Raw genomic sequence first — 21,437 nt, 5'->3', positions numbered from 1 at the left:
TGAACTGCCGGAGTGGCCAGACTGCCCAGACTGTCCCGAGTGGCCAGACTGCCCAGACTGTCCCGAGTGGCCAGACTGCCCAGACTGTCCCGAGTGGCCAGACTGCCCAGACTGTCCCGAGTGGCCAGACTGCCCAGACTGTCCCGAGTGGCCAGACTGCCCAGACTGTCCCGAGTGGCCAGACTGCCCAGACTGCCCCGAGTGGCCAGACTGCCCTGACTGCCCAGACTGTCCCGAGTGGCCAGACTGCCCCGAGTGGCCAGACTGCCCAGACTGTCCCGAGTGGCCAGACTGCCCAGACTGTCCCCAGTGGCCAGACTGCCCAGACTGTCCCGAGTGGCCAGACTGCCCAGACTGTCCCGAGTGGCCAGACTGCCCAGACTGTCCCGAGTGGCCAGACTGCCCAGACTGTCCCGAGTGGCCAGACTGCCCAGACTGTCCCGAGTGGCCAGACTGCCCAGACTGTCCCGAGTGGCCAGACTGTCCCGAGCTGCCAGACTGCCCCGAGTTGCCAGACTGCCCCGAGTTGCCAGACTGCCCCGAGTTGCCAGACTGCCCCGAGTTGCCAGACTGCCCCGAATTGCCAGACTGTCCCGAGCTGCCAGACTGTCCCGAGCTGCCAGACTGCCCAGACAGCCTGGAACGGCCTGAGCCGAAGCCACCTCCAGAAATAGGTGGGTTGGGGAGGGGGGGTGTAGCACAGTGCCGTTGTTGACGGCAGCCACCCTCCTTTCCCTCCCTTTAGTAAGGGGGAATTTTTCTTTTGGGTGTTGTTTGGGGTTATTTTTTGTTAAGGTGCTTCCGGGGTAGCACCTTTAAGGGGGGGGGTACTGTCACGTCCTGGCCAGTATAAGGTTAATTGTTTTTGTAGTTTGGTCAGGGCGTGGCAGAGGGTATTCGTTCTATGTGGTTCGGGGTGGTGTGTTTTGGTGAATGGTCATTTGTTTTAAGTATTCCGGGGTTTTTGGGCACTGTTTGGTTTTCAGTTATTCTATGTCTAGTCTAGTATGTCTGTTTCTATGTCTGGTTAATTGGGGTTGGGACTCTCAGTTGAAGGCAGGTGTTGTCTATCTGTCTTTGATTGAGAGTCCCATATATGAGGGTGTGTTTGTGTTTGTGATTTGTGGGTGATTGTTCTGTGTTGAGCTTTGCTTGGACAGACTGTTTGTAGTTGTTTGTTTGTTCGTTCGTTTCTTTGTTATTTTGTATGTTCATTTTTTTGAGAGTAATAAAAAATCAAGATGAGCATACACGTACCTGCTGCGTATTGGTCCTCCTTCACCAACGACAACCGTGACAGGCAAGGAATGTAGTTAGATACGTTTTTATAGGTATTTATTTCTGTATGTCTAGTGGGTGCTTGTGCGCATATTCATGACAAGTGTGTAGAGGGAGGGGTCAGAACGCAGTTGAGTGAGTGAGACACAGAGGGGAAAGGGGATGTACAGAGAGGAACTTGGCTTGGTTTCTTTTTTGTTGTGCAAAGGCACATGTAGGCCTATGGAACACTAGAGTCCATGCAAATTAATTTCAAAATGTGTGATCTCTGTTTTAAGATCGAGTTTTGTCGTCCGTCAACTCATGCACATCCCTATCTCTAACATATATTTTTTAAAGCGCTGTCACAGTATCACCATGAAAATGTTTCAAACCTGTCCCAGCAGCATACGTATTTGATCCATATAGGGTAGAATTTACTTATTTGGATGATTTTACTTACCAACAAAGCAGAACTGTTTTATCGAGGTACAAATATTCAGTGCTTTCTCATTTTGCGCATAGGCACAGCATACAGCTTGGCAACATTGTAACTGCCAAGCGGCCACAGTACGCTTCCATATGGGGCTCTTGCTCAGGTGCCTATGTGTGTGTGTGTGTGTACACATTTCAATGACGTTTGGTAGTTTGGTGAACACACTTACGTGTCTTGTATGAGTTTATGACTATTCTGTTACTTTGGTGTTCGTGTGTTTCTATGACTCTGCATGTGCGTAGCCTACATTGCTTATGAATGTCTGAGTATTAATGTATGATGTGCATGAGTTTGTTTGTTGGTGGTGTTATGTTTATCAAACTGAGGGAAATAGTACATAAAAATATTGATTTTGGTATTTTATTACACTGGTTGAAGTTATTACCATCTAACAAGTGATTACATTATTCATCAAAACAGTTGTTACGTAATACATTTACGTCATTTAGCAGACGCTCTTATCCAGAGCGACTTACAAATTGATAACAGTTGTTAAGGCAAAAAAAAGGTTGTTATATCAACCTTTCAACATTTTATTACATTAGCCGGCAAGTTATTACATTAACCAGTTTTATTATTAACAAAATTGAAAAGTTATTACATTAACTGTTATTCATTTGATCACCCTGACATAAAACTTGTAGTGTATTTTAGGTTGAAAAACTCTTCTGAAGTTTGTAATTTCCACTTTGAATTTTTAGACTTGATTTTCCTTTCCCGAAAAAACCTGCGAAAATTTATATTTATTACAATCCACATAATAATTCACATTTCCTGTTGCTGCAGTATTATTTTCCTGTTTCAAAGTAAGATCCCATACTGTAACTAACTGTTAATGTTGTTGATCCATCCCCTGTTTTCACTAATCACAGTGGTAAATCCCAGCAACAAATAAATGTGTATTTGGGTTTATTTGTCTTATCTATAACCAGCTAATTTTCTTGGGAACAGTAATATTTAGACAACATGATGCCAAGTGTGTTGTTTTTACATAAACAGCCACTCCTTTCCCTTTTTGCAATATATCACACCTGAAGATATTTTAACCACAAATCTCAATGTCCTTATCCGAGACCGAATCAGTCAGCCAAGTCTCTGTTAGAACCAGAATATCAGGGATTGTGTCCTGCACCCAGATATGAAGAAGGTCCAACTGAGATACAAACAAAGACACAGCCAGGAGTACACTCAGACTAGCTTGGAACATAGAGTAGCTTCTTGATTTTTGTACCTCTTATCAGGGTGTTTGACAGTTTGTTGATAATTGTGAAACCTCTGCTGTTTTGGAACAAGAGGTTTCTCCTCTGTACACTGTTTCAGACTAAAAGGACAGACAAAGAGACATAGACAGAAAGAAAAGAGAGAGACGCACAAAGCAATAAACACACAGACATTCAGTGTTGGAAGACAGCCATGGGAGTTGAGGAGCAGAGGGCTGGGGAGTTTTACGTGGAGAGGGATGTTCTGAACGAGCTTTGCTTGGACGAGTTGGCCAGAAGACGGACTCACTCCACCAGACCTCTCCTGAAGGAACGGGTGAAAGATTCCCTCAGGTAAGATAGTAACATCCCACTGGGCACAAACTAGTTGAATCAATGTCGTTTCAATGAAATTTGTCAACGTATTGTGATGTGGAATTTAGTCAAATACATTGGATTTGCAAAAGTCATCAATGTAGACTGTTATTTAGAGGGTGAAATTTCAACAAAGGGATTATGTCATGGTAACCAATTTTCAACATAGCCAAACCTTGCATAAATGTGTCTCCTCTTAAAAACTCAATACATTCACTATTGCAATCGGAGTCATATCAAAGTGTAGATTAAACAGAGCAAGTGAAAAGTCAATATACTTTATTAATCATATATCATCAATCATGCTTTTCAGGCCTATGTCTTCAACATCTATCATTTCAAATCAACCCAGGATTCCATTTTTTTTAAATAGGCCTAGGGTTTCAAGCTTTTGTTGATTTCACATTTATTCTACAAGTTAATAATGAATATGTTGAATTCAAATCAAATCAAAGTTTATTTGTCACGTGCTTCGAACACAACAGGTGTAGTAGACCTTGCAGTGAAATGCTTACTTGCAGGCTCTAACCAATAGTGCAAAAAAGGTGTTAGGTGAACAATAGGTAAGTAAAGAAATAAAAATAACAGTAAAAAGACAGGCTATATACAGTAGAGAGGCTATAAAAGTAGCGAGGCTACATACAGACACCGGTTAGTCGGGCTGATTGAGGTAGTATATACATGTAGAAATGGTTAAAGTGACCATGCATATATGATGAGTAGCAGTAGCGTAAAACAGGGGTTGGCGGGTGGTGGTGGGGGGCGAGACACAATGCAGATAGCCCGGTTAGCCAATGTGGGGGAGCACTGGTTGGCCGACCCAATTGAGGTAGTATGTACCCCGTAAAACTGGTTCCATTTCTTCAGGCACCATCTAACAAGTAATCTAACATTTTCCCAACAACTACCTAATACATACAAATCTAAAGGAATGGAATAAGAATATTTACATATAAATATATGGATGAGCGATGGCTGAGAGGCATAGGCAAGGTGCTATAGATGGTATAAGGTACAGTATATACATATGAGATGAGTAATGTAAGATATGTAAACATTATTAAAGTGGCATTGTTTAAAGTAACTAATGATCAATTTATTAAAGTGGCCAGTGATTTGAGTCTCTATGTAGGCAGCAGCCTCTCTGAGTGACTGATTGCTGTTTAGCAATCTGATGGCCTTGAGATAGAAGCTGTTTTTCAGTCTCTCGGTCCCAGCTTTGATGCCCCTGTACTGACCTCGCCTTCTGGATGGTAGCGGTGTGAACAGGCAGTGGCTCGGGTGGTTGTTGTTCTTGGTGATCTTTTTGGCCTTCCTGTGACATCGGGTGCTGTAGGTGTCATGGAGGGCAGGTAGTTTGCCCCCAGTGATGTGTTTTGCAGACCGCACCACCCTATGGAGAGCCTTGCGGTTGAGGGCGGTGCAGTTGCAGTACAAGGCGGTGATACAGCCTGACAGGATGCTCTCGATTGTGCATCAGTAAAAGTTTGTCAGGGTTTTAGATAACAAGCCAAATGCACAGTCAACTGTGGGACCTTATATAGACAGATGTTTCCCTTTCCAAATCATGTCCAATCTATTGAATTTACCACTCCAATAAAGTTGTACAAACATCTCAAGGATGATCAATGGAAACAGGATGTACCCGAGATGAATCTCATAGCAAAGGGTCTAAATACTTATGTAATTACATTTACAACATTTCTAAAAACCTGTTTTCGCTTTGTCATTATTGGGTATTGTGTGTAGATTGATGAGGAAAAATAAATAATTTAATACATTTTAAAATAAGGCTGTGACATATCATGTGAAAAAAGTCAAGGGGTCTGAATACTTTTCCGAATGCACTTTATACACTGAACAAAAATATAAATGCAACATGCAACAATTTCAAGATTTTACTGAGTTACAGTTTAAATAAAATAATTAGGCCCTAATCTATGGGTGCAACCATGGGTGAGCCTGGGAGGGCATAAGCCCACCCACTTGAGAGCCAGACCCAGCCAATAAGGAGTTTTTCCCCCCACAAAAAGGCTTTATTACAGACTGAAAAACTCCTCAGTTTCATCATCTGTCCTGGTCTCAGACTATTCTTCAGGTAACAAAGCTGGATGTGGAGGTCCTGGGCTGGCATGGTTACATGTGGTCTGCAGTTTTTAGTCTGGTTGGCTGTATTGCCAAATTCCCTTAAACGTTGGAGTCAGCTTATTGTAGAGAAATTAACATTAAATTGTCTGGCAACAGCTCTGTAATGAACATGCCATTTACACGCTCCCTCAAAACTTGAGACATCTGTGCAATTGTGTTGTGTGACAAAACTGCACATTTTAGAGTATCTTTGTATTGTCGCCAGCACCTGTGTAATGATCATGATGTTTGTCCAGCTTCTTGAAATGCCACACCTGTCAGGTGGATGGATTATCTTGGCAAAGGATACATTTCTCACTAACAGGGATGCAAACAAATTTGTGCACAACATTTGAGAGAAATAACCTTTATTGCGTATCTAACATTTCTGGGATCTTTTATTTCAAATCATGAAACATGGGAACACTTTACATGTTGAGTTAATATTTTTGTATGCTGTACCAGTCAAAAGTTTGGACAAATCTACTCATTCAAGGGTTTTTCTTTATTTTTACTATTTTCTACATTGTAGATGTCACAGCTGTAGCTGTATTGAAGTGACCAAATCGCAGGCGGGATGTGAATACTCATCTTTTAATGGTAAAGAATCAAGCAAACACGGAAAAACAATAAACAAGAACGACTCAAGACAGGCTAAACTTACAAAAATAGCAGTGCTAACGAAACAACCCACAAACCCAGATGACAAACACACTCCTAATATATGACTCCCAATCAGGAACAACGATAACCTGCTGTCCCTGATCGGGAGCCACACAGACCAACATAGAAACAGACATCCCAGAACACACATACAGACTTCTTCTGCCACATCCTGACCAAAATACTACATAACTACTCCCTCTGCTGGTCAGGACATGACAGTACCCCCCCAAAGGTGCAGACCCCGAACGCACCTAAAAAGAAACCACAAAAAAAACAAAAAATAATATCCCCTAAACAAAAAGGGAGGGAAGGGAGGGTGGATGCAGTCAACGACGGCACTTGTGCTACACCCCCCCTCCCCAACCCACCTATCCTGGAGGTGGCTCTGGTTCCGGCCTACTGCCCTCCAGACTGTAGGCAGACTCATTGGGTTCCGGGTCGTAGACAGACTCACTCTGTTGCGGATCGTAGGCAGACTCTTTCTGGTCAACGCTGTAGGCAGACTCATTTAGTTCACAGTTAAATATACACTTCTTCAGTTCCGGATCGCAGACAGACTCCCTCGGTTCCGGGTCGCAGGCAGACTCCCCCGGTTCCGGACTAGACACTGGTGCCGCATACTCTGGACTGCACACTGGTGCCGGATACTCTGGACTGCACACTGGTGCCAAGCTCTCGAGGCTGGGCTAATGCACTGGACACCTGATGCGTGGGGCTGGTAGAGGAGGTACTAGGCTGGATTCACGCACCCCAGGATTTGTGCAAGGAGTGGGAACAGGCTGAATTGGACTAGGCTGTCTCATGGGAAGCTTGATCCGTGGTGCTGGTACTGGTCATGCCAGACTGGAGGTACTCACTCCCGGGTCAGCACGAGAGGCGGGAACCGGAAAGACTGGGCCATGGAGGCGCACAGGTGGCCTTGACCACACCTCCTGCACAACCCGTCCTGGCTGGATGGAACTAGCAGCCCTGCACGAGCGGGGTGCTGGTACAGGGCGAACTGGGCCGTGCAGGGGCTTGATGGTTACCGTGCGTAGAGCAGGTGTAGGGTAGCCTGGTCCGAGGAGGCGTACCGGTGACCAGACGCGCTGCGCAGGCATCCTCCTACCAGGCTGGATGCCCACTCTAGCACAGCATCTGCGAGGGGCTGGAATAGCGGTCATCGGCCTGTGCGTGCGTATGGGCGAGATTGTGCGCACCTCAGCAAAACACGGCACCCTCCACTCCTTACGCTCCTCCACATAATCACGGGTAGCTGGCTTATGGCTCTTCCTTGGCCTAGCCAAACTACCCGTGTGCCCCCCCCCAAAAAAAAAAATCTTGGGGGTGCCTCTCCGGCTTCCTCGCCAGTCGTGTACCCCGGTAGCGTTCCCGGTCCTCACCAGCCTTTCGCCGTTCCTCCCCCTCTCTTTCCACCTGTCCCCATGGAAGGCGATCCTTTCCAGCCTAGATCTCCTCCCAAGTGTAGGAGCCTTTTCCCTCCAAGATCTCCTCCCAGGTCCATTTCTCACCATAGTCCATGTACTCAGCATCCCTCTTCTCCTTCCTCCGCTGCTTGGTCTCTTTATGGTGGGTTGTTCTGTCACAGCTGTAGCCGTATTGAAGTGACCAAATCGCAGGCGGGATGTGAATACTCACCTTTTTAATGGTAAAGAATCAAGCAAACACAGAAAACCAATAAACAAGAACGACTCAAGACAGGCTATACTTACAAAAATAGCAGTGCTAACGAAACAACCCACAAACCCAGATGACAAACACACTCCTAATATATGACTCCCAATCAGGAACAACGATAACCAGCTGTCCCTGATCGGGAGCCACACAGACCAACATAGAAACAGACATCCCAGAACACACATACACAGACTTCTTCTGCCACATCCTGACCAAAATACTACACAACTACTCCCTCTGCTGGTCAGGACGTGACAGTAGAATAATAGTGAAGATGTCAAAACTATGGAATAACACATATGGAATCATGTAGTAACCTAAAAAGTGTTAAACAAATTAAAATATATTTAATATTTGAGATTCTTCAAAGAAACAACCCTTTGATTGATGCCAACTTTGCACACTCTTGGCATTCTCTCAACCAGATACATGAAATGCTTACTTACAGTACAAGCCCTTAACGAGAAATGCTGTTTTAAGAAAAATACGAGGATCGGACCCTTTTTTAAAGTTTTCGCCTATAGTGTCATACCCAAATCTAACTGCCTGTAGCTCAGGACGTGAAGCAAGGATATGCGGGGTGAACAGGCAGTGGCCCGGGTGGTTGCTGTTCTTGATTATCTTTTTGGCCTTCCTGTGACATCGGGTGGTGTAGGTGTCCTGGAGGGCAGGTAGTTTGTACCCGGTGATGCGTTGTGCAGACCTCACTACCCTCTGGAGAGACTTCCGGTTATGGGCGGAGCAGCTGCCGTACCAGGTGGTGATACAGCCCGACAGGATGCTCTCGATTGTGCATCTGTAAAAGTTTGTGAGTGTTTTTGGTGACAAGCCGAATTTCACAAGTCTAATCTGCAGTCGATCTATTTTATGTGCGCTATTTCCATGCTTCCCATTCTTAAGTTTAGTTTTGACGTCTTTTACTTTTGGTTTTGTACAGCAGCTTCAAACAGCTGAAAATATAATATTTTGGGATATTGAAAAGGAAAATCAAAGCAGTTTAGATGGTTCAATGATTCTCAACACTATACATGGTTCATTGTGCCACATACTCAACTTAGGCAAAATATTCGAATTTTAGTAACCAGGAAATGGCAGAGCGATTTCTGCAAATTGCACCTTTCATGTTTGGAAGAGTGAATATGATCGGTTTAATGTGTCTCGGTTAACGTAATGTGTCTTCAGATTTCATAACTTTTACTAGGGAATCACGAAGAGTCTCCTCATATCTAAAATAAACGATAAGTATGTTAGCAATGGCGATATTACTGTGAGACGTAGACATTCTATTTTCTCCTGAAATTGCTAAACAATTCGTATGTTGATGTATGAATGTTTCAACCTCTGTGTTGAGAAATCTGAGGACATGGTTGTGGCTGTATCACATTAGTGGAAACCAAGTCTGTTCTCAGGCCAGGTCTGCCAGTTTTGACTAGCAGAAGTGACTTTTTGTTTGGAGAACTTACACTGCAGGTTAGAATAATTAACATGGTTGGTTAGGAGAATAATGTGGCAGGTTAGGAGAATTATGTTAAGGTTAGTAAAAGTTAACCCCGGTTAGGGTTAGCTAAAATGCAAAAATTGTCCCAGACGCAACTTGAACATATCTAGCTACAACAAGGCCTGCCCCGAGAACAGTCTTGGTTTCCACTAATGCAATGCTGCATTATTGTGCTTCCATGGGGGTGTGGTAGCAAAGAAAACTTTATTTAGAATTATAAGACTAAGATAGAAATCTAAAGTTGTGCTTTTCCTTCAGAAAGCACACCTAATAAGACTATCTAAGAAATCTAGCGTGTTCTTGCCTTCAGCAAGCACACTAATAAAAGCAGTTACATTCGTTTGTAAGATAGCAGTAACTTTAGACTATTTACTGTATTCAAAAAGTAATAGTCTCGTCAACCAGCCGGCTCTTCCTGTGTCAAGACGTCTGGTTTCACAATTACTCGGAACGGGACTTGACCAGGAGTCTATGGCAGGAGCAACAGTTGTTGGTTTTAATTGAATTTTTATTTTTATTTATTTATTTATTTAACCAGGAAGGGCTCATTGAGATTTCAAATCTCTTTTTCAAGAGCGTCCTGGCCAAGATAGGCAGCGCCAAGTCATTACAAAAATTACAGACAAACAACATGAAAAACTACAAGTAATCTAGTAAAAACCATAGAATTAACAAAGAATATAACAAAATCAAAAACAGCAAATTAAAAACATTGACATGTCAGGAAATCAGTCTCACGATCATTCATCAGTGATTTAAAAATACCAATCGGGACAAGTTCTTCCAGTTTACAAGTATTTCGTAAGGCATTCCAAGACGATGGCGCAGAGTACATAAAAGCCCTTTTACCAAATTCAGTTCGGACATTTGGAACAGTTAGCAGGATAAAGTCCCGCGAACGAAGAGAGTACCCACCACATTTCTGAACAATAAAAATGCCCAAATAAAAAGGTAGTAAACCCAAAATGGCTTTGTAAATAAAAGTATACCAGTGACTGAGCCTACGAGTGACTAGAGAAGGCCAGCCAACCCTGGTATACAAAGTGCAGTGGTGCGTAAGGGTTTTGCAATTTAAAATAAATCTCAAAGTGCCATGGTAAAGGGTGTCAATTGATCTCAAACACTGAGCGGAAGCATTCATATATAAATGAATGATCTCCAAGTTCATCACCATGTAGCTCAACCCTTAAAATAGGGATCATCAACTGGGCGGATGGTCGGGGAGCCGGAACATAATTACAAGTCAATTTGACCGCAAGAATCCCAAACAGATATACTATTTGACTAAAACATAATAATTTCTAAACTTTCTTGCATTTTTATACGATCATGTCACTCTACTCTGTGTGGGAATACTTGGGAGCAGATTTCAAAAATGTAATTCACTTGGAGCTGATTTCCTGGTGTTTTTACAGTCTTTTGTGTCTAATGACATAAGACAATTTTGGGGACCAAATAAAACCACTCGTGGGCCAAATTCGGCCAGTAGGCCGCCAGTTGGGGAACCCTGTCTTACAACCTCCCCCCTACGTTGTGGACTTGAAACCGCGAGCAGCGCAAGTGATTTATACAAAATCTGAGCGTACACATCTTATTAATAGTTTGATATGCTCAAACTCAGAATCAGTTGAGCTTCCCCAAAATAACATGGTCAATGTGATAGAACATTTATTTTAATTGCAGAATATCGCCACTTTTCAAAATCCTATGTAGGCGTCCTCCCTCAATTTTACCTACAGCCCTATGGCACAGTGTTACCAGGCTCTATGTGCCACTAAAGGAGATGAAACCTGGTCCTGAATGGCCACACTGTGTGCTGGCTTATGTTCCAGCCTAGCTGTAAGACTCCTGATTAGATTAATTAGATGTGTAAGAGATGGAATGGAACAAAACCCTGCACTCACTGTGGCACTCAAAGAGCTGAGTTGCCTGCATGCCCTATCCACCAACTTCAACACACAGCAGACACATATCCGTTGTCACAAATGGATAACAAAAATGTATTATTCTTTTCTCCACTTCACCACCTCTCCAACTCTTCCCCCTGGTCGCAGGTGTTCAGTGCCCAAGCTGAAGCGTTCTGTGCTGAGCTTTATACCTATCCTGTCATGGCTGCCTCGTTACTCAGTGAGACAAGACGCACTGGGAGACCTCATAGCTGGCATAAGCATTGGCATCATGCACCTGCCTATGGGTCTGTACCACCTCTACTGTTTGAACACACACACAGGGCCCAATCCTAACTTGAAATCAACAACACATGGTGGGAAAAGTACTAAATAGTCGTACCTGACCAAAATGTATAGAAAATGACTCAAGTAAAAGTGAAAGTTAACTAGTAAAATACTACTTGAGTAAAAGAAGGCCAGCCAACCCTGGTATACAAAGTGCAGTGGTGTGTAAGGGTTTTGCAATTTAAAATGTACTTACTGTAAGTTCAAAAGTACCAATTGTTATACTTGAGTATAACTCAAGGTAAATGCTTATATTAAGCCAACCAGACAGCAGCATAAAAAAAACTCCAACAATCTGAAATAATTTACAAACAAAGCATTTCTGTTTAGTGAGTTCGCCAGATCTGAGGCAGTAGGGATGACCAGGGATGTTCTCTTGATAAGTGAAAAAATTTGACAGTTTTCATGTCCTGCTAAGCATTAAAAAAGTTAGTTCTTTTGGTGTTGAACATTTTTCAAAAGTACATTATTTTCTTTGGGAATGTAGTTGAGTAAAAGTTGTGACAAATAGAAATACTGAAGTACAGATAGGCCTCCCCAAACAAATCACTTAAGTAGTACTTTACACCACTGAGTACTTAGTCACTTTAAGCAACTGGATGTAACCACATGTAAATCTTTCATTGATACCAATGCTTGAGGTATGTGAAAGCCTGATTTACACAAGTTGATCTCAAGTTAGTGTTGCATCTCTTTGGGCTGAGAATACTACATGATAACTATCTATTTTAGACTATGAAGACTGACATTTCTGTAACGTTTCCCCAGGTTTGGCCTATGCTCTCCTGGCCTCGGTGCCCCCAGTGTATGGCCTCTACACTTCCTTCTACCCTGTACTCATGTACTGCATCTTTGGCACCTCCAGACACATCTCCGTAGGCAAGACAGTGTGGAAGGGGGAAAGGAGAAAGAGAGAGAATTTGAATGTTTTAATATAATTTGGTCAAAGGAATATGCTAATTAATTCACTAATATGATCTTGTGTGTGTAATGTGTGTGTGTGTACCCTCAGGCGCATTTGCTGTGACCAGCATCATGATAGGCATCACGACACAGAGGCTGGCCCCAAACAGTGCCTTCATGACTCTAAATGGAACCAATGGGACTGCAGTTATAGATGTAGTAGCCCGCGATGCCTCCAGAGTACAGATAGCAGCCAGCACCACTGTTCTGAGTGGGATCTTTCTGCTTCTGCTGGGCATGATTCGGTTTGGTTTTGTGGTGACGTTCCTGTCGGACCCCCTGGTACGTGGTTACATGACAGGAGCAGGTATACAGGTGGTACTTTCCCAACTCCCAAACCTCTTTGGGATTACCACTGGACGCTTCACCGGACCGCTGTCTCAGGTCTATGTGAGTGGTGCACACAACACATCCACACACAGAAACAGATGATTCACACGTACAAAAGTTGTAAATGTTTTCCAACCTCTCTCTCTCTCTCTCTCTCTCTCTCTCTCTCTCTAGCTCCTAATAGATATCTGTAGACATCTGCCAGAGACTAACATTGCGGCCGTGGTGGTAACTCTAGTGGCCTTGGCGGTCCTCATAGCGGTCAAAGAACTCAACATTTACTATGAGAAGAAAATGCCTGTGCCTGTTCCAATAGAACTCATAACGGTAAGTCCTCTACACCAGGGTTAACCAAACTCGGTTATTTGAATCAGCTGTGTAGTGCTAGGGCAAAAACAACCACGTGGACCAAGTTTGGTCAACCCTGCTCTACATCTAACACCTCTCTGTGGGTTTCTGATTATTTGTCATACAATCATCCTCAAGTCTTTTGCTCCTCATTCCTCTCTCTCTCTTTTGGTCTCTTTAACGACACGTTTAGTGAAAACCACTAGAGGGCAACCTGTCACCATGGCTGATAGGAGAGTAAGGCCAGAAAGTGGTTCATCTTATTTTTAGTTTAATGTTCCATATTTGCACATCATTTTGTAATTTCGTCAAGAGGAGTGTATGTGTCTCTCTGTGTGCATGTGCCCAGTTAGTCACATTGATCCAATAAAATATGGTAAAATGATTACTTGTGTTAAATAATCGGCCTGTATTTGTTCATGGACTCCAAACACAGCAAAGCCACACAGGGTCTGAAATAATGATTTACTCACAAATACACACAACAGGACAGGCGATGTTGTGTTTTTGTGAGCATGGTAACTTATGTGTGTCTATGTGTGTGTTACAGATCATAGTAGCAACACTTATCTCTTACTACTGCAAACTGAACAGCCTATACAAAGTGGCCATCATCGGACAGATCCCCAAAGGGTGAGTGTTTATGAGTGTGTGTGTGTGTTTATGTGTTAGTGTTTGTTTGTGGGTGGGTGGGGGATTTCTAAGATCAGTTGAGTCCACAGGAGAAGAGGAGAGGAAGAGGGAAGATAGGGGAAGGTGATATGGTGTAGTTCATTGGGAAAGAGTCATCCTATTCGCCTTGTTCTGGAACGTCACAGTGATCGCGGTGAGTTAGTTGCAATTGTGTTTGTATTTCCGGCAACATTCGTGCGACGCTAGCGCATGCAAAGTGGTACTTTTAGTTGAGAGCTTAATAGTTTTACACTGACAGATCCGCACAAAATCCTAAAATTGATCAACATGACAAGCATTATATGTTCAGTACGAGGCTGTCACAATAGTTGGATGAAGAGACAGTTTTTACAATAGCAATGTTTTGAACACCAACCTCTACGTCGATATGAATGGACCTGTGAGCCACATACGACCTGCATCCACCTCCTAAAGACGTGAAGACGTTGCGGTTTTGGCTCAAAGCGTTGAACCTAAAGAAATCACCAAAACCTCCCTTTGTGTGCTCCTACCACTTCTTTGACAAGAAGCCTACAGTGGAGCATCCTTATCCAGAAAAAGGGCTTGGCTACGATGCTCCACTCGTGAAGAAGCGTCGAGTGTTGGTCAGGCAGTCATCAGTGACAGGTAAGCCAAACGCTTGAACAGTTTTCCTGCTTTCATTTTGTGTCTCCCTCTTGCATTTGTGTCTATGCACAGTCTCATAATATAACCATTTATTTCCTCTACAACTCAATAATAAAAAATCCCATTTTATATATACTTAATTATTATGATTATTAAATATTATTAGGAGCGTCCATTTAGCATGGTGTTTTATTGTACGGTTTTGTTATTAATTGTCCATTGACTTGTTTAACAAGCCATACTGATTTATTAACTGGTGACACAACAGGTTCAGGTTTTCATCAAATTGAAAATGGGGATTGGCCAACACAGTAAGAAGGAATGGATATGCCTTCAGAGAAGGATTCCCAAACCCAATGGGAAGACCCGTCTCTAAGTGATCACAACTACAGCTCAGGTGATCATGTAAAGCCCACCACCTGTGAGGCAGGGACATAGTGCCCCGCATCACCTCTCCAAAACCCTGCTGAGGAACAAAGCACTCTGTCGACTGCATACAGGCTTGTCTCTTGCTGCCTTCTCTACCCTGGAGGAACATCTTCTATCCCTCTACAAAGGCAGCTTTCAGTTGGACTTGACAGACCAACTCCTGATGACACTGATGAAGCTGAAGCTCAACTTGCTGCAACAAGTAGCTAGTAAAAAGTTTTGGTGTTTCCCAGAGTATTGTCAGTCGAGTGATTAGTTATCAGATTGACATGAGACAGTATTCATAAGCTTGATCATTGTCACTGGTGTAAATTGATCAATTCATTCTTTCAATTATCAAATAATTTTCTTCATAACAATGCTTTACCTCAGGTAGCCTACAGGTCCTTTATCACTTTGTTTATCATTCAGGTTACTATGAGCCATCATAACATAGCCTGCGCATTGATACACAATTAAACCCCAATGTAATTATTTGTTTGTGTACATGTTTCAACAGCGGCAAGAATCAAGGGGATGTGTTGGGGAAGGAGGAGGGGTCTGGACGAGGCAGTAATCAATGGGATACATTTTTACAGTGTCTTTGTAACCACATAATTCTCCTCTATCCCTTCCTCCCCCTGTCCACTTTAATTTATCCCTCTCCTTCTCTCCCTCTCCCTTTCTCTCCACTCCTGCCTTCTCCCCATCTCCCTTTCCTCTCTATCCTTAGACTACAGCCTCCCAGGTCACCTGACATTAGTCTGTGGGGTTCGGTAGTTGGTGATGCATTCGTAGTAGGCATAGTGGGATATGCCCTTAACATCTCCTTGGGCAAAATCTTCGGCCAAAAACACGGCTACAATGTGGACAGCAACCAGGTGGAACATTTTTTTACTTTTTTTATTTCACCTTTATTTAACCAGGTAGGCAAGTTGAGAACAAGTTCTCATTTACAATTGTGACCTGGCCAAGATAAAGCAAAGCAGTTCGACACATACAACAACACAGAGTTACACATGGAGTAAAACAAACATACATTCAATAATACAGGTAGAAAAATAAGTCTATATACAATGTGAGCAAATGAGGTGAGATAAGGGAGGTAAAGGCAAAAAAGGCCATGGTGGCAAAGTAAATACAATATAGCAAATAAAACACTGGAATGGTAGATTTGTAGTGGAAGAAAGTACAAAGTAGAAATAGAAATAATGGGGTGCAAAGGAGCAAAATAAATAAATACAGTAGGGGAAGAGGTAGTTGTTTGGGCTAAATTATAGATGGGCTATGTACAGGTGCAGTAATCTGTGAGCTGCTCTGACAGCTGGTGCTTAAAGCTAGTGAGGGAGATAAATGTTTCCAGTTTCAGAGATTTTTGTAGTTCGTTCCAGTCATTGGCAGCAGAGAACTGGAAGGAGAGATGGCCAAATGAGGAATTGGCTTTGGGTGTGACCAGATAGATATACCTGCTGGAGTGCGTGCTTCAGGTGGGTGCTGCTATGGTGACCAGTGAGGGGAGATAAGAGGGGACTTTACCTAGCAGGGTCTTGTAGATGACCTGGAGCCAGTGGGTTTGGCGACGAGTATGAAGCGAGGGCCAGCCAACGAGAGCGTACAGGTCGCAGTGGTAGGTAGTATATGGGGCTTTGGTGACAAAACGGATGGCACTGTGATAGACTGCATCCAGTTTATTGAGTAGGGTATTGGAGGCTATTTTGTAAATGACATCGCCGAAGTCGAGGATCGGTAGGATGGTCATTTTTACGAGGGTATGTTTGGCAGCATGAGTGAAGGATGCTTTGTTGTGAAATAGGAAGCCAATTCTAGACACGCACGCATAAACACAAACACACACACACACACACACACTGGCATGCAGGCAGACCAACAGAGGCATGTGCTTGGGGTTGCTTTGCTCTGAAAGAGTGAGACAGGAAGAGAACACACAGTGTCTGTACCAGCTTACAGCTCTCTGGTCCTGAATGTTTAATAAATGGCCAACACGCTCTGCTCAGTCAAGTATGAAGGAGAAGTACTGAATATACCACTGAATAAGCACTAGGACTTATTTACTGGGGGTGGCCACAAGTAAATAAACCCCAATGTAATTGAGCCTCTGGATTCCTCTAATCTCCCCCCTCTCTTTCACTCTCTTGGTCTTCTTTCTCTCTTTCTAGGAGATGGTGGCTATTGGTCTCTGTAACATAGTGGGAGGATTCTTTCAATGCCACGCTATTGCTGCTTCTCCATCCCGTACCCTCCTCCAGGATAGCACTGGGGGCAAGACACAGGTAACACACACAGACATACACTAATGCATGCACATACACGTATCTTCATTTGCTAATATTTACGCAAACGCACACACTAACTGATGTGTGTGTTTGTACATTTTGTCAGGTTGTGGGGCTGATTTCTTCAGTACTTGTGCTGATCTTCATTCTGCAACTGGGGACACTGTTTGAGGAGCTACCCAAGGTATCTATCTCTCCATCACATCCACTCCATCCAAACACAGACAACACTGATCTGATGAGTGTTTGTGTGTCCCCTAGGCTGTCCTGGCCTGTATAGTGATTGTGAACCTGAAAGGCCTTTTTATGCAGTTTAAAGACATTCCTGAACTCTGGAAGAGCAATAAGGTCGACCTGGTGAGCACTTTATTCTACCTTTATTTAACTAGGCAAGTCAGTTAAGATCAAAATCTTATTTACATTGACGGCTTACCCTGGGCCAATTGTGTGCCGCCCTATGGACTCCCAACCAGATGTGATTTAGCCTGGATTCAAACCAGGGTCTATAGTGACACCTCTTATACTGAAATTTAGCACCTTAGACCGCCGCGCCACTCGGGAGTCCGAGTGGTGAGCAACACATCTATACACTTCATATTTATGTCCTAAAACATGCATCCTAACTTGAGATTAACGTCTATGACTCAAATGGGGTTTGGGAAATCCTGATTCCTGGGTATTCCCCATATTGATTACCTGTGTCTCTGCTGTCCCCTAGCTGGTGTGGTTGGTAACTCTGGTGTGTACTATTTTGCTGAACCTGGACCTCGGCCTGGCTGCATCCATCAGCTTCGCTATGCTCACTGTCATCTTCAGAACACAACTGTGAGTCTGAGTGTATTTTATTTGTATTTATTATGGATCCCCATTATGGGTCCAGCAAAATTAAGGCAGTTTATACAATTTTAAAAGTGTGTATGTGTGTGTGTGCATGAGCATACGTGTTCGCGTTTGTGTTTGTTTGCTTTGTTATAAGAGAGAGTAAGAGGGATTTACCTTTTAAAACAGTGGTATTCAAACTTTTTCAGCGGGGACCCCATTTTTTTTCGCAATAATTTCTCGCGACCCCACCCCAAATATGATGATACAACCTTAAAATTGGTACATTTACATTTTTACATTAACAAATAACCTTTATTACATTTTAATCTCTTACCGAAATGAAAAGAAACCAGTAAATATCTTTCTCCAAAATTGTATATATTGTCCCATACAAAAATCTGTACTCGTATTATTATAATTTTTGGGGCGACCCTTCTGGTCACGACTCTTTCTTCCTCTTTCTTCATAAAGTAGATAACATCTGTTCTCTCTCTCTCACTCTCTCTCTCTCTCTCTCTCTCTCTCTCTCTCCCAGGCCGCGGTACTCTATCCTGGGGAATGTTCCTGGGACTGAGCTCTACCTGGATACAGACACATATGAGGAGGTGAAACGGAGGAGTTTACAGGTTTTTTGTATCGCTTTAGTATGCGGTACATTTTCACAACTTTTAGTACAAAACTCAAAACAGATCATCAAAAAGTTAGTTGTTTCAAAACTCTTAAGTACATTTTCAACTGACCAACTACAACACAAAATCATACAGTCCTTTTTTCACCAAACTTAATCAGTGTTTCATCTAGAAATACATGTTTCACATTGCAACACATGTTCATATAAAGTAATTGCCTTTCACAATGCAATGCAGAGTTCACACTGCTTTACTAAAATTACATTGGCAAATACAGTACTGTAATATATGCCATTTACGTAGCAGACACTTTTATCCAAAGTGACAACATTTTTGGTATGTGACCACAGTTGGAATCAAACCCACAACTCTGGTGTTGCTAATGCCATGCTCTTACAAACTGAGCCATGTACAGGACTACTACAATACAAGTGCAATACATTACTGTAAATACAATACATCATTACAATACAGGTGGAAAATTTATGATTGCCATCCCCATGAGTGTACCACCTCATGGATGAGTCATGCAACGATTTCAGCGGTTGCGTGATGAACAAACAAGATTAATGCACAATGAAAGGTTTTGAATGCAAGACTGTCCATGTTACAAGTGTTACCAGTTTGGAATTTTGTACTAAGAGTTTTGGAAATTCATCCCATACTTTTGAAAATAAAACCAAAGCAAAAAAACAGAACTGTAATATGTAATTAGGTGGGTGTGAGTGGGTTATTCAACAGTGGGTTTTAAAACAGTTTTTAGATTACCATCTATTGAAGTCCCCTGTTTGTGTGTTGGTTTGTCCCACAGGCAAAAGAAGTACCAGGTATCACTATCTTCCGTTCCTCCACCACAATGTACTATACCAACGCTCAGCTATACCTGGAGGCACTGCAGGAGAAGGTAGTGCAATTGTTTATGACCGGTAGAAGCCCACACCATTCCAACACAGAAAATCTGCTTTTTAACATACTTAATTAAAACAATTCTGAAGGAAAATGATTTCACTCATATTGTAATTAATTATAGGTCATTTCTCATTGAAATCTGTAAACACAGGGCAGTTACTTTAAATACACACATCAGTAGTCACATTATTAGTACACTTGGCTAATTGGAAACTTGCTTGACTACAAGGGCAATATTGGTCACACCTTTTTTACAGTTGTTATTACTCGTAGCCTATGCTATTTAATAAACTGTAGTATCAATCCACAATGGAACCCTTCAACTGAAGAACCATATCTCAGTTTTGGAACATTTTGGTGATATGGAGTAGTTGTGTAGTCGATCAAATCAAACTTTTTTGTCACATGTGCCAAATGCAAGTGTAGACCTTACCGTAAAATGCTTACTTACAAGCTCTTAACCAACAGTGCAGTTCAAGAAGAGTTAATAAAATATTTACCAAATAAACTAAAGTAAAAAATAATAAAAAGTAACACAATAACATAACACTAATGGGGCAATATACAGGGGGTACCAGCACCAAGTCAGTGTGCAGGGGTACAGGTTAAAGGTAATTTGTACGTGTAGGTACGGGTGAAATGACTATGCATAGATAATAAACAGCGAGTAGCAGCAGTGTACAAAACAAATGGAGGGGGGGAGTTAATGTAATAGTCCAGTGGCCATTTGATTAATTGTTCAGCAGTCTTATGGCTTGGGGGTAGAAGCTTTTAATGTCCCGTTGGTAGGATAATCGTAAACGTAGGTCATCAATTTCATTTTACAATGATTGCATGTCAGCAATTAGAATTGATGGCAGTGGGAGTTTACTCGCTCGCCTACAGATTCTCAAAAGGCAGTCCTATCTGCGTCCTCTTTTCCTCCGTCTTTTCTTCACGCAAATGACGGGGATCTGGGCCTGTCCCTGGGAGAGCAGGATACCTTTCTCATCGGACTGAGAAGTGGAGCAGGTTGAGAACTTCAAGTTCCTTGGTGTCAACATCACCAACAAACTAACATGGTCCAAGCACACCAAGACAGCTGTAAAGCGGGCATGACAAAACCTATTCCCCCTCAGGAGACTGAAAAGATTTGGCATGGGTCCTCACATCCTCAAAAGGATCTACAGCTGCACCATCAAGAGCATCCTGACTTGTTGCATCACTGCCTGGTATGGCAACTGCTCAGCCTCCGACCTCAAAGCACGACAGAGGGTAGTGCTAATGGTCAAGCCCATTCCATCACTGAGGCCAATTATCTTGCCATCCTAGACCTCTATACCAGGCAGTGTCAGAGGAAGTCCTACAAATTGTCAAAGACTCCAGCCACCCTAGTCATAGACTGTTCTCCCTGCGACCACACGGCAAGCGCTACCGGAGTGCCAAGTCTAGGTCCAAGAGGCTTCTAAACAGCTTCTACCCCCAAGCCATAAGACTCCTGAACATCTAGTCAGACGTTTCACATTGCCCCCCCTCCCCATCTCCACACCACTGCCACTCTCTGTTGTCATCTATGTCACTTTAATTAACTCTACCTACATGTACATACTACCTCAACTAACCGGTGCCCCCGCACATTGACTCTGTACTGGCAACCCCCTGTATACAGTTGAAGTTTACATACACCTTAGCCAATTACATTTAAACTCAGTTTTTCACAATTCCTGACATTTAATCCGAGTAAAAATTCCCTGTCTTTGGTCAGTTAGGATCACCACTTTATTTTAAGAATGTGAAATGTCAGAATAATAGTAGAGAGAATGATTTATTTCAGCTTTTATTTCTTTCATCACATTCCCAGTGGGTCAGAAGTTTACATACACTCAATTAGTATCTGGTAACATTGCCTTTAAATTGTTTAACTTGG

The 21,437-nt window shown here is 42.8% G+C and overlaps 1 protein-coding gene across 2 annotated transcripts in view; it reads left to right on the top strand.

Annotated features, from left to right (window-relative positions):
• Positions 1–2,792: 2,792 nt before the first annotated feature.
• LOC115169399 (solute carrier family 26 member 6) overlaps positions 2,793–21,437 on the top strand; it is a 30,930-nt gene continuing 12,285 nt past the window's right edge. Inside the window, exons 1-13 of one of the 2 annotated variants that reach the window (XM_029724975.1) lie at positions 2,793–3,306; positions 11,350–11,489; positions 12,298–12,408; positions 12,542–12,882; positions 12,997–13,149; positions 13,721–13,803; positions 15,611–15,758; positions 17,055–17,168; positions 17,278–17,355; positions 17,433–17,528; positions 17,890–17,996; positions 18,529–18,598; positions 19,434–19,526. In XM_029724975.1, the coding sequence (XP_029580835.1) occupies positions 3,167–3,306; positions 11,350–11,489; positions 12,298–12,408; positions 12,542–12,882; positions 12,997–13,149; positions 13,721–13,803; positions 15,611–15,758; positions 17,055–17,168; positions 17,278–17,355; positions 17,433–17,528; positions 17,890–17,996; positions 18,529–18,598; positions 19,434–19,526 (1,674 nt within the window). In that variant the 5' untranslated portion in view covers positions 2,793–3,166. The remainder of the gene's footprint in view (positions 3,307–11,349; positions 11,490–12,297; positions 12,409–12,541; positions 12,883–12,996; positions 13,150–13,720; positions 13,804–15,610; positions 15,759–17,054; positions 17,169–17,277; positions 17,356–17,432; positions 17,529–17,889; positions 17,997–18,528; positions 18,599–19,433; positions 19,527–21,437) is intronic. The other variant, XM_029724976.1, reaches the window with a different exon arrangement.

The sequence above is a fragment of the Salmo trutta genome, chromosome 31, assembly GCF_901001165.1.
Source record: "Salmo trutta chromosome 31, fSalTru1.1, whole genome shotgun sequence".
Lineage (NCBI taxonomy): Eukaryota > Metazoa > Chordata > Actinopteri > Salmoniformes > Salmonidae > Salmo > Salmo trutta.
Note: the sequence above shows the minus strand (reverse complement) of the source record. Positions and strands in the feature narration are given on the sequence as shown.